This window comes from Mesocricetus auratus, unplaced genomic scaffold (genome assembly GCF_017639785.1).
Source record: "Mesocricetus auratus isolate SY011 unplaced genomic scaffold, BCM_Maur_2.0 Super-Scaffold_100025, whole genome shotgun sequence".
NCBI classification, from domain to species: Eukaryota; Metazoa; Chordata; class Mammalia; order Rodentia; family Cricetidae; genus Mesocricetus; species Mesocricetus auratus.
Genome location: NW_024429206.1, coordinates 9495944 through 9509524, shown reverse-complemented (window position 1 = coordinate 9509524; position 13581 = coordinate 9495944). Strand labels below are relative to the sequence as shown.

General features: G+C 50.0%; 1 protein-coding gene across 6 annotated transcripts in view; it reads left to right on the top strand.

The window, feature by feature from the left end:
* Nucleotides 1-12761, top strand: part of Rnft2 (ring finger protein, transmembrane 2) — a 57927-nt gene extending 45166 nt beyond the window's left edge. For 3 of the 6 annotated variants that reach the window (XM_021232346.2, XM_021232347.2, XM_040731275.1), the window contains exons 9-12: nucleotides 1306-1371; nucleotides 1490-1591; nucleotides 8978-9143; nucleotides 9609-9745. In XM_021232346.2, coding sequence (XP_021088005.1) covers nucleotides 1306-1371; nucleotides 1490-1591; nucleotides 8978-9130 — 321 coding nt within the window. In that variant the 3' untranslated portion in view covers nucleotides 9131-9143; nucleotides 9609-9745. Of the gene's footprint in view, nucleotides 1-1305; nucleotides 1372-1489; nucleotides 1592-5018; nucleotides 5266-6235; nucleotides 6335-8977; nucleotides 9144-9608 lie in introns of those variants that run through there. The other 3 variants (XR_005870957.1, XM_040731276.1, XM_040731277.1) reach the window with 3 other exon arrangements.
* Nucleotides 12762-13581: the final 820 nt, after the last annotated feature.

Sequence of the window (13581 nt, the reverse complement as noted above, 5' to 3'; positions counted from 1 at the left end):
GGGCAGGCCGGGCCTGGCTTAAGGGGCTGCTGAGGAGCGAGGGCCAGCCGCTAATATTTTCAAATCAAAATATATTTCACATGGCATTGAATTAACCATCCATCAACCTGTCTTTTCTTTCTTTCCTTCTTTCTTTATTTTGTGCTGAGAATTGAATCCAAGGCTTTGCTCATAGAAGGCAGGCACTCTACCATTATGCCATATCCCTCTTTAAAACTCTGACACAGGTTCTCACTAAGTTCCCGGACCATCCTTGAACTCCCAACCCTCCTGCCTCAGCCTCTGGAGGAGCTGGGATTACAGACCTGCATCACCAGGCCTGGCTGCTGCTGACCTTATGTCATATGCAGTCAGTGGCATTTGCTGACACAGCATGCTGCAACCACCTCCTCTATATGTTTCCAAGCCTTGTCCCACAAAGGAACCCCGTATCTAGCTTTCCTGGGTAGCAGCCATTCTCCATTCCTGCTGCTTCCCAGCACCCAGCAGCCACTGATCCACACCCTGTGTCTGCAAATGTGCTGCTGTTGGGTGTTAGTTATCAGCGGAGTGTGCAACGACCTTTTGGGTGTGACTTGTTTGATTTACCATAACATTTTTGCGTTCACCCGCTTCATAGCATCGTAGCATGCACCAATACTTTTTTTTTTTTTGGTTGTGAGCCTAGCCTTTAACGGCTGAGCCATCTCTCCAGCCCAGCACCAATACTTTTTAAAATGAATTTATTTAGTATTGGAGGTGGGTCATGCGCATGCCACAGTGTACGTGTAGAGGTTCGAGGACAACTTGCAAGAGTCAGGTTTATCCTTCACCCATGTGGGTCCTGGGCATTGAACTCAGGAAGTCAGGCTTGATGGCAAGTATCTCTACCCACTAAACTATCCCATTGGTCCCTAAAAGGAAACTCATTCTCTGTCTTGCCTCTTTTCCTTCTCCTCTGGCTTTAAAGGCTCTATGGACAGTGAATGCATTCACTCTGCACCCTTCCTGCAGGACCAGTCAGGCAATCCAGGCAGAACCAGCCTTGGAGCCTTATGTTGCTCACTTTGATCAGCTACCAGTGACTGGCTGTAGTGGTGGTAGAGTGCTGTGATCGATTAGTAGTACCTTCCCTGGGCTTGGCAAGGGGAAAGACAGTATATATGCAATTTATCCATCTGATCAGGGTAACAGCAGAATATTGGGCATCAGGACAGAAATCAGGCAAAACGCAGGTAGAAGTGGGAAGACGTTTCCTGGAACTCATCTGAGGCAAAAGTTGGGGCTTCCAGAAGGTTCTCAGCCTTAACTCTGCTTTGCTTTCAGTCTTTCGACATCTGTGGTCGTGTGGGTGGAGTCAGGAAAGCACTGAAGCTACTTTGCACCTCCCAGGTGAGTGAGCCTGGGGCCCTGGGAACCAGACACTGCTGCCTGCAGCAGTCCTTTCTCACCCCACAGATACTGCTTCCCTTGAGGGCTCACGGCTCTTGTCCCCCCCTTCCTCAAACAGAATTACGGGGTTCGAGCCACTGGGCAGCAGTGCACAGAAGCAGGCTCCATCTGTGCCATCTGCCAGGCCGAGTTCCGAGACCCTATGATTCTCCTGTGCCAGGTGAGTAGACAGCACCCCGTTCTGGGAGCGCATCTCGGGCTCTAGCGTGGACTCGGGGGGGGGGGCAACCTGTCAAGACCAGAGACAGCTAGACCAGGGTTTGAATCCCAGCCCTGCCCCTTACTGGCGGGGTAGCCAACGGCAGCTGCTTTTCTCCCTGAAGCCTAGTGTTGGTAAATGTAGAACTTGTCCATCTTGGTATGTATGTGGATCTAACTCAGGGCCTCCTCATGCTGAGTGTGCATTGTACCTCTGAATACCTCCAACCCCCAGCAGCAGTCCATGTTTTTTGTTGTTTTGAGTGAGACAGGGTCTTACCGTGTCACTCAGGAATCCTCGAACACAGGATCCTCCTGCCTCTACCTCCCAGCATTGAGATCACAGGTGTGTTTTTGATCCCTGGTCATCTCCCCATGACAAATATAAAATGATCATGATGCTGCCTACTACATATGTGTCTGACTACAGTTAAAAGGAGTTAATACCGCCTGTTGCATCAGCTCTGGCTGCATTTAAATGAGATCATCTGTGCAGAGCTAAACCTGCATGGCTGAACTGCAGCAGTTGCCAGCATTGTCTTCGTTATTTTCTGCACAGTTATCATTATCCTTTGTTTTCATTATTATCGGGGGTCCCCAAGCCAAGGTGGTGAGTATCCCTTCCCCTCTTTCTGACATCAGGGGCCAGGTGTCAATTCAGTAAATGTGAGCCAGGTCAGAGCAACCAATCAGAGTTCAGAGGTGAGGTGAAGGATGCACAGAGCCTGTCCCTCCTCTGGAAGGTCTCGGTCTCCTTAGGGATACAGACACATATTCATAAATAACTATGAAACAAGGCAGGCAGTGATAAGAGCTGTGTAAGAGAGATTCATGCAGAGTCCCCAGGGACCGGGGCAGAGAGTGCCGTGCTCCAGTCTGAGCAGGCTTTTTGCATAAGCCTGGGTTCCAGAAGGACTGAGAAGAAAGGCAGATGGCCTCTCTAACACCCTCAGAAGATGGGATAGGAGGTAGAATCCTCTTTTAGCATTAGCAAGAAGAAATTTGTTATTGCTGCTTTTGAGAGAGACTTTATAGGAATTTGTTTTTAATTGAGGTTTTAATGTTTTGTCTTTTTTTCTGTTTTTCTTGCTTTCTTTCTTTTTGAGACTACATCTCATGTAGCCCAGACTAGTCTCATAGTCTCAAACTCACTGTGTAGCTAAGAATGCCTGAACCTGATCCTTCTGTCTGTGCCTCTCAAGTACAGGGATTGTAGGTGTGCACTGCCATGCCCAGGACCTTGTGTATGGTGGGGAGACAGTCTACTAACTGAACTGCAACCCATCCCCTTGATTTTTTTTTTAATTGACAGGGTAGTCAGGTGTGGCGGTGTACATCTTTAATTCTAGCACTTGAGAGGCAGAGGCAGAGGAATCTCCCTCTACAAGTTCTAGGCCAGCCTGGGCTCCACTTGGATCCCAGGGCAGAGGATGATAAAAACCGCAGTGTTCTGATGAAATTTAAATTGAGCCTGCAATCTATCAGTAGTAACGTGTCAACCCAGTTCTTTGCGCTTTGACAAATCCTCTTCCCGGTCATGCAATAATCAAACTTTTTCATGACTTTAAACTTCTTTCCAGAACAAAAGGGTTTGTTTGTTTTTTTAAAGAAAAAATTTTATGCAATATATACCAACATGGAGCCAGCAAAGTGGCAAGGTGTATCAGCAGGTGAAGGTGCTTACTATGCAGCCTGATGGCCTGAGTTCAGTCCCTGGGGCCCCATACATTCTCCCCTGACTCCCACACATGCGCCGTGGGTCATGGGCACACGCACACACCAAACAAATAAATAATGAATGCAAAGACTAGTGAGAGGCCACTTGCCCTCATCCTCAGGGCCTGTCCTGTCCTCGCCATCACAAGCAACTCTGTGGCCAGCATCCTTTATTTCTTGCCACAAATATTTTGTAGAATTTACAGTCATGTCAAACATATCGTGCACACACGTTATCTGGATTTATGTATACAAATGTACACACCCATACACATCTCTTAAACTGAGCTTGCCGCATAGTCTCCACGAGCTGTGTGTCGCTATGCACCTTTGTAGCCTGTGACTAGCACTTAGAGATCAGTTCTTATTCAGACTTAAGAGCTGCAGGCCCGACTTTCTGGGAATAGACTGCCATTTGTTTAGCGATTTCCTCACTGAGGCACAGTCTCCCAGCATCTTTTGTTGCTGCAAAGACGTCTGTCCCAAAGGTGACTGAAATAGATTGATCATGCCTGCCTGAGTCCACGGTGTTGATTAAATGAGATCACTCAGGTAGAGCCTCCCAAACCCCACATGGCCTGTGACCGGGGTTCAGCACAAGGTAGCTGTTCCTGGTAAGCATTCTGTCTCTGATGTGGACGTGCCCTTAGTAATGTGAATTCCTAGTGGTAGAATTACCAGGTCAGAGGGCCCTCCATTTTGGAGGATCTTGCTAAATTGCCCTCTTTGGAGAGACTACATTCCTATTCTTATACGAAGTGTGGCCAGCCTCTTGCTCCTACCCTGGCTTGCATGCGCACGCGGCCTTACCAAACCCCTTGCTTTGCCAGACTGACAGGTGACAGTGCTGTCTCAGCTCTGCTTTCATTTGCATTTCCCTAATTATGAGCGTGGCTGGGCATCTCTGCTCGTGCTTTGGAGCCATCTGTATTTCCTTCTCTGTGAGGGGGATTATCTGAACATGATGGCGAGTCATTCTCCTGGCAGTCTCTCCGCTCCTCAATCTGTCTGTCTCTCCCATTCTCCTGGTACCACACCTTCCCAAAGGTGGATGAGGAATTCTTGGGGGGGATGAACAAGACACCATTGTCTTAGGTCTGGGGGTGACAGCCACACACAGTGGTCAACTGAGCTCGCATCTCCACCTTGCTCTGCTGCTGTGTGCTGGGCCTGCAAGGGCAGAGAAGCCCCATGCAGATGAAAGGGCCTTATTGTCATTGGATGAATGGATGAATGAATGAATGAGCTCAGATGTTACTTAAGAAAGGTTCCCCATTTCCCCATTCGTGCTTTCCCAGACTAGCCATGTTCTTGGCTACTGTGGTCTTACACACCATGGTCTTTTTGTTTGTTTGTTTGTTTTTCGAGACAGGGTTTCTCTGTATTGTTTTAGAGGCTATCCTGGAACTCGCTCTGTAGACCAGGCTGGCCTCAAACTCACAGACACTCACAAACTCACCTGCCTCTGCCTCCCAGGTGCTGGGATTAAAGGCGTGCGCCACCACCGCCCAGTGCACACCATGGTCTTCCATAGTGTGTTCTTTACATTATGGTCTTATACACTATGGTCTTACATACCTTATACACTGTGGGTGTTCACCACAGATCACTTTCTAGTTGTTACCATGATCATTTATGGATTTAATGATTGTGCAAGGTCTGTCTCCCCTTAGCCAAACTGCAAGCACATTGAGAATGGAGGCTATGACTGTCTTGTTTAGCATCAGAGACATAGTCCTGGCACAGTGAGTATTGGGTGGGTGGATAGTTGGGATGAATGGATATGGATGAATGGATGGATATGGGTGGATGGGTGGATAGATAGATGTGGGTGAATAGATAGGTAGGTGAATGGATGAATATGGATGGATTACATGAGTGGATGGACTGATATTAATAGATGGGGATGGTTGGATAGGTAGGTAGATGGATGGGTGGGTGGGTGGATGGGTGGATGGATGGGTGGGTGGGTGGGTGGGTGGATGGATGGATGGATGGATGGATGGATGGATGGATGGGTGGGTGGGTGGATGGGTGGATGGATGGATGGATGGGTGGGTGGGTGGATGGGTGGATGGATGGATGGATGGATGGATGGATGGATGGATGGGTGGGTGGGTGGGTGGGTGGGTGGATGGATGGATGGGTGGGTGGGTGGGTGGGTGGGTGGGTGGGTGGATGGATGGATGGATGGATGGATGGATGGATGGGTGGGTGGGTGGATGATGGATTGTCGCACCTGCTGTGCAGCCTGCATCCGAGAATGTAGCGAGGTGGTCGGGATAGATGACACAGAGACCGGTCGGTTGCTTTAAGAAAACTTTATGCTTCCCAAGTTAGCTTAGGAGGAGAACCCAAGTCTGCTTAGGAGGAGAGAAGTCTCCCCAAGAAAAAAAACACTTCCCTTTTTAAGGACTTCTGCCATCCATCTACATACAATTCTCCAACAGCTCTCCCAGACTTCTCACCCTCCTGGCTTGTGGTTTAATCTCCAGCCCCAGAATCGGGGAGAAACAGCAGGGGGAACAGGAAGAAGCATCTAGCCGTAGGGGGTGTCAAAGTCATGGTGTTTCAGTGAGCCCTTATCTGAGCCCTTATCTGAGCCCTATCAAGAGCTTTATAGCACTGAATTGTTTTCAGTAAACATTATCTCACAGCTGCCTGCTCCCAGGCCGAAGAGGAAGTGGGTCTCTGTTCAAGGTCTGGTGTCCCCACAATGGATGGATGGATGGATGGGTGGATGGATATGTGGGTGGGTGGATGGATGGATGGGTGAGTGAATGGATAGATGGATTGATAGGTGGATGGATAGATGGATGGATGAATGGATGAATAGGTAGATGGGCATTGGATGGATGGAGAACCTACTTGTCTTCTCTCCTCTTCAAAGAGTTATAGGGTGAACCTTAGCATGTCACTTCTTCCACCTTCAATGCACTCCTTGAAGTAGTACCCCAGACACAGATTGTGGATGTAAGATCATCAGACAGTGAGTATCCACAGAGGCTGTAGCTCTGCTCCCATGCTGGTCCATGTAGTCTCTCCATCTGTTCATAGTGTCCCACCCACCAGAACACAGGAGCTCAGGAAATTGGAGACACTCAACACAAAGTTGGACTTCTTTATAAAGGACTCCTTCACCAAAGAGCAGAGAGTGTCAGAGAACAAAGTGCTCTCCTGATTCTTGACCACTATGAGCCTGGCTGAGTGTGTGAACATTCTGGACCACTGTGATCCTGGCTGAGTGTGAACATTCTGGACTACTGTGAACCTGGCTGAGTGTGTGAACATTCTGGACCACTGTGAACCTGACTGTGTTAACAGAACAGCCAACAAGAAGTCAGGAGAACCATGACACTCATTGATTTGAGGCTTAAAATTTGTTCAGACTTGATGCTTAAGAGGCTGAATCCATTTAGACTCTTTGTGGAGAGAGAAAGGTCCTGTTTATTAACAGAACAGACTCAGGCTCACAAAGACAGACTTGCTCACCCAAGTTATAGACCCAGGAACCAAACCCAGGGACTCTAGTGCTGTTGACTCTGCTCTTTCTAAGCCTCAGCCTCTTGCCTGGAGGTGTCCTATAGGCTGTGCTGGCAGATTAGGGCACCTTTTCTGGAATTCTTGCCAACATGCTGCTATCTGTCCAGCAAAGCCTATGCTCATTTGACCTCCTCGGGATGAGGGAATAGCTGAGCTGGGATCCAGGTTCTGCACACCTGCCTGGGATTGCTGCATCCTTTCTCTTATGTGCTAAATACTTCCTTTGTCTTTTGAGACAAGGTTTTCTTTGGATAGCCCTGGCTGTCCTAAATTTGATTAATTGATATTGGTTGATTGATTGATGTGTTTGTGTGTCTTGTTGTATAATAACCATATCTCTGCCAAGATTTTACAGAATCAATTGTTTCTGACCTCATGTCCCAGAACCTCCCTATGTGCACACTAGCACATAACAGGTGATGATTTTGCTAGAGTCAGACACTCTGTATCAGCTACCACTGCTACATAACAAATTATTCCAGAACTTAGCAACGCTATAAACATCTGTGACCTCATAGTTCTCATGGGCCACGAATTCAAGCACAGATTAGCTGGGCCCTCTGCTTTGAGATGACTCACAAAGTAACATCAAGGGTCTCCTTGCTCACCTGAAGGAGCAGCTGATTACAAGCTTTAGGGTACAGTTATGAACTGGCTTCAGTTCCTTGTGACCTAAATGACTGAAAGTTTCTTGATTGCTGTTGTAGCCAGAAACTGCCCTGCCTTCCTTACCAAGCTGGTAATGTTGGAACAAACCTATGAGGATCTCAGAGAATGTGAGCAAGGCGAAAGTCATGGTTTCTATAATCTAATCCGGAAGTCACCCCCATTGCTGTATTGTCGTGTTAGAAGCAATGCAGCCAGGGTAGAGGTCCACAAGCTGGTGGATCCTAGGAGGAAAAGGTCACTCCAGGCCATGATAGACAGCTGCCTGCCACACTCCTGTGAATCCTAGTCCCACTGCCTAGCTGCTGTGTGTCCTTGGGCCTGTGTCTTCCCCTCTCTGAGTCTTGACCCCATCATTTCTTGGTGATCAGTGGCGTAGAGTTCATTAGCAGTGAGGGGACGGTGGGCTGACCTGCTGGCCTCACCTGTGACTCTGCTTCCCCCAGGCTCACTTCCTCCACCATCCTCAGCTCACACATAAGCCTTGGGATGAGATGCCCTTCTGCCTTCACGCAGGGCTGGCTTCTGTGGTTTGCCCAGCCGTGTGCTGTCTACGCTGTCTCAGAGCACAGTGTAAGACTCCATTCAGGTAGCCAGTGTATGAGTACAGTTCCTAGGGCTCCATGACCAGTGAGTCACAGCCTGGAGAAGAGAACCCTCCAGTCCAGCTGCATTCCTGGCCAGCTGACCCCAGCTAGGAAAAACACTACATCCTGTCCTCATATGCCTCCTCCCTCTGTAGAGGTAGACCGAGGCAGGCTGAAGCTCATGAACTCCTCAGCCAGGGCTCCGGGCAGACCTGGCTCCTTGAATTCCTGATTCACTTGGCCCTGGGCTCCGTCAGTTCTCCGCTGAGGAGGCAGACACATGGTCTTCGTCCTCACCCTAGAGTCCCATGAGTCTCTGTCCTGACCCACATCCATTTCTCAGACACAGTGATAGAGGTAATCAAGGCTATGCCAGAAACCAATGGGGAAAAAAAATCATGTGTTAGGCTGTCGTGTCTAAGCCAATTTCACATGTCTGCTAAGCGTGCTAATACAGAGTTACTACACCCATTTTGCAGATGAAGAAAGCAAGTCACGAGGAAGTTAAGTCACTCACCCAACATTTATGGCCTGTGTGGGAACCTGTGTGGACCAGCGTGTTCCCAACTTAACAAGCAAACGGGTCTTTTAAATTTATAAAATTATAAACCGTATGCTGGAAATGTAAGCTTGCTTGGCAGAGTTTTCACCTGACATGTACAAAGTGCTGGGGTCAGTCCTCAGTACTGAATAAACCTGGCACGGGTATCTACCTGTCACTCTAGCACTGGGGAGCTACAGTCAGGAGGGTTACCAGTTCAAGGTCATCCTCAGCTACATAGCAAGTTTGACACCTGGATGAGGTCCTATCCATTCTTTTTGTTTTTGTTTTTAAGGAAATCCTGTCAGGTCAGCCTCTGCTCAGAGCCTTATCCTGGCTCCACATTTCTCCCAGAATAAAAGCCAAACTAGGCATTGTGCCTCATGCCTGCATCTGGAGGTTGAGGCAGGAAGCTCAGCCAAGAGTTCAAGGCCAACATTGGCTTTAATAGTGAGTTCCAGGTCAGTCTATAAACTACAGAATGAGACCCTGACTCAAAGAAAGATAATATCCACCAAAAAGAAAAACTGTCCAAGTCCTCCCAGAGCTCCCAGGGCCCTAAACAGTCTGTGCCCCCATCAGCCCTGTGACCTCATGTGTGTATGTCTGCCTCAGCGCCCCCTTGCCCCTCTGACTCAGCCACACAGCCTGGTCTCAGAGCCTTTGAGCATGCTGTTCAGGGCCCTCCCCACATCCAACTCCACCCTCCCACAAAAGTGCTACCTTCTCAGGGATGTTTCCCCAGACCCCACCTCTGCCTTCCAGACAGAACACCAGCTACTGACATTTCTATTTTAGAGTGTCGGGGCCCATTGTCTCCCCTCCTGGAATGCAAGCCCCTGGAGGGCATGGATGGCCCTCTTAGTTTGCTGCTGTCCCCAGCTCCTCCTGGATCACACTCATTCCCCCTGCTGTCCCCGCTGCAGCATGTGTTCTGTGAGGAGTGCCTCTGCCTGTGGCTGGACCGGGAGCGCACCTGCCCCCTCTGCCGCTCCGTTGCTGTGGATACCCTGCGATGCTGGAAGGATGGGGCCACGTCTGCACACCTGCAGGTGTACTAAGCTGAACACAAGTGTCTGGAGATGCCAGAGGGCCCAGAACCTCTGAGCCCAGTCCTGAGGAATCCTGGGAAACAACCTCCAGCGCTTTCTCCTGCCTTCCTCCAACTTTACCTGTTGGCCCCAGGGTCTCCCCACCAACACATTCCTCATCACCCTGGTACAGAGTGTGCAACCTGCCCCACCAGAAAGGGGACCCTTCCTCACTCAGGCCTGGCTTCCCTGCAGGTAGGTGGTCCATCCTCTCAAAGTGGAGGAATTGCCCTTACACAATCTCCCCTTATTTAACCCTACTCCAGCGGCTGGTACTCGGTCTGAGCTGAAAGAGGACAGCGTGTCAGCATGTGACTCAGGTTTGCAAATGAGAGCCACTGGGGAGGGGGAGGGAATTTCACCAAGTCAACACCAGGCTGTGCCCCGCCTACATAAGGACACCTGAGGTGAGAAGCCAGGTGTGGTCACCCAGCTAGCACAGGTGGATGAGTCTCCAGCGCTGCCTGGTGCTATTGCTGCAAGTACAGAGGCCAGCAGAGCTAGCTTATTGGAAGAACATAGGCCGTTCTCGTGTCCCTCGGTGGCTGGAAATCAGTGGCCTGGGCATACAGCGTGGCAGAGGCAGACATGCTGAGTGCCCAGGCTGTGAATGCTGGTCCCTGAGATCAAATGGTGGGAGCCATGGAAAGACTTGACCTTCCTGATTCCTTTGTTCCGTGGCTCTGCCAGGGACAGTCCATCTCAAAGGGGTCTCTGCCATTTCTTCTATCCTCATTCCCTTCTGTGCACTCCCCCACTGGCAGCTCAAGTCTGTGCAGAGCTCCAGTGGACATGGCTGCCTCTCCCGGGAGCCTTCGGAGCTAACAGTTCAATCCATGTCCTAGATGGCACACAGCTCAGGAGCAATCAATCCCTCCCTCTCGCTCCACCCCTGCCCTCTAGTGAGGTAATTAGTTCAAAGAAACAACAGTCCTTCAGCGTCTCTGAAAAGACTGGTTAACCAAAAGCCAGAGAGGGGCCGCAGGGAATGCTGGGAGCAGGCACACAGGTGTACTTCACATTGGAGTCTCTAGGATGCAGCTGCTGCTCCCGTTGGGAAACTCTGCTTGGAAACCTGGGTTGAGATAGCACAGGTGACCACACAGAAGCCTCTGGACGCCTGACTGCCTTCCCCCTCTCCCAACTCTGTTCTCTTATTGTCGATATCCTCACAACAGGATGGCTTCAGCCACGTTTGAGAAAACCGCGCATGGCTAGTGGACAGATTAGCATACATGCCTTGGGGGAGATGGGGGCCTCACTGCCATCTCCCTCCCCTCAGTAGATTCAGAACTCATGCCCTGGGCACCCTCGCCTGGACTTCTTCCTCTGTTTGGTTTCCTTGACTCATTCCTGGTGCCTGCAAGACACCCTTTCCGGGGGATCATGGCATCCTTCAAGTTCTGTTACTATGGCAATGGCCATGATGTTAAACAATCTCACTGTCTGGATGTTCTAAGAGGAAAGGGATGATGGATCCCTCTGTTCTCTCTGGCTCGAGGTTTGTATCTGAGAGATTGCTTTGTCTGTCAACATTATGGAGGGTTTGGAGCTGGGGGAGACTCACAGAAGTGTAGTGTGGGTTGGAGCAGAAGCAGCCATTAGGAATCCATCTTGGAAACCCAACTCCACGCTCTGCATGATTCTGTGCTGTCCCTGTACACTGAAGCCATCATTGGGGCTTCAAAACCCAGATACTTGGAGGGACTGAGAAAACTTACCAGGTCTGCAGGTGACAGCTCCACTGGTAGAGCACTTGCCTGGCATGCAGGAAGCCCTGAGTTCCATGCCCAGCACCACATAAACTAGGCATGGCTGTGCACTCCTGTAATGCTTGCACTTGGAGGTAGAGGCAGGAGGATCAGAAGATCAAGTCCATTCCCTGGCTACAAAACAAGTTCCAGGATAGCCTGGGCTACCTGAGTTTTAAAGGGAGAGAAGGTAAACTAGCGGTGTGGGTTACTGGTGAATGCTCCAGTGGTTTCCCCACCCACTCACCCCTATTACCTTTCTAACACTGTGTAAATGTAAACTATATGCCTGCCAGATAAAGAATGCCTCAGGTGGGGGCATTCTCCAGAGACAGTGAGATGGCGTAGTCTAGGATCTTATTTGTTCGTTTCCCACCCTCTGAGGGGACACCACATCAGGGGGTTTCTTCCAGCTTAGATGGCTCTGCTTCTGTCCTTCCCACATACACTGAGCTATGGGAAAGTGGCCCCTGGAAAGCCTGCCACACCCTTCATCCTGCTGTGGCGTGTGAGTCCTTTGTATTGAGGGGGTCAGTGGGCATCGGGTTCTATACCTGGCTCCCGGCATTTGGGTATTTTGATTTTGTGGGTCACAGATGCAAATCACACTGAGTCCTCGGAGTCTTGTTTGTGCATAAGAACCTGAGAATAATAAGGCAAGGAGGGCTGCAGAGAGGGGAGAGCCATTACGAGTGCTTGCCACTCTTCGGAGGCCCAGGTGCAATTCCCAGCACTCACAGCAAGGGGCTCACAACTGCTGTTAACTCCAGCTCCAGGGAAATGGAAGCTCTCATCTGGCCTCCACAGGCACCTACACATATATGGCCTGTACATGTATGTCGGGGGGGGGCACGTGTGCACACACATAATTTAAAACAAAATAAGTCTTCAAGAAGTGTGTGGGACCAGGTGGTGGTGGTGTATGCCTTGAAGCCCAGCATTCTAGAGGCAGAGGCAGGTGAGGCCAGCCTGGTGTACAAAGCTACACAGAAAAACCCTGCCTCGAAAACCAATAATAAAAAAAGAAGAAATGCGTGGGAAGAAGAAAGGCCCTCTTTGGATCTGAGTTTGACAGGGCTAGCATTTTCCAAAGGGAATGACACACAGGTACGGAGCCCCGATGCTAAGGAGAAAATGGGCAGCCGTCCTGGGGTCTGTGGTGCTTTCTTCTGGGACATGTGTCTGTCTTTGGTGTCTTTGAGAACCTTCTGCTAATAAACTTCCCCTGTGGATGCAACTTGTACTCGTGGGTCAGTCGGCCTCCTGAAGCCAGGCATGCAGCACCTGATGAGATACCATGGATGCTTCTCTCTAGAGAAGCCAAGAAAAAAAATAAGAGAAAGCGGGTTGGCTGCTCAGGTGCCTTTGTAGGTGGAATGCTTGCCACACAAGCATGAGGACCTGAGTTTGGATCCTAGAACCCATGCACCCATTTAAAAACTGGGTGTAGCAGCATGTCTGTGGGGTTGGGGAAGACAAGTGAATTCCCCAGAGTCAGCCAGCCTAGCTCCTAATTCAGAGATGCAGCCTCCAAAAATAAAGTGGAGAGGGACAGATGAAGACACTGAGTGTTGACCTCTGGCCTCCATATAGACATGGATGCACATAAACACTATCACATACACACAAAAGAGGAGACCTGAGAGGCAGCCATGCTGGACCTTGGCCTATGGGGAGAGAGTCTCCAGAGACATCCCAAGGGAGGCTCTAGCATAGGCTGTGTCTGAGACTACCCCACTCTGACTTCAGGACCCACAAAAACACCAAGGGATTCTTGACTCTGAATTGAGGGTGGTCTTTGGGGCACTTTAGTCTGTGTGTCCTGGAGGCCCCACATCTCAGCGCTGTCCGGGTGCCATCACAGCACACCCGCTGCTGGGTGGGGTGTAGAATTGGTGGTGATCAGGAAAGGCTTGCCCTGCCAGGGCACGCTCAGTGCCGGAGAGTCTGCTTAGATCCTGTCAGTGAGGGTGGGCACGTGTCTGGGTGGAAGAATGCTTGCCGAGTATGTGCAGTATCTGGGTCCCATCAGTGAGTGGGTGACTCATCTAGATGTC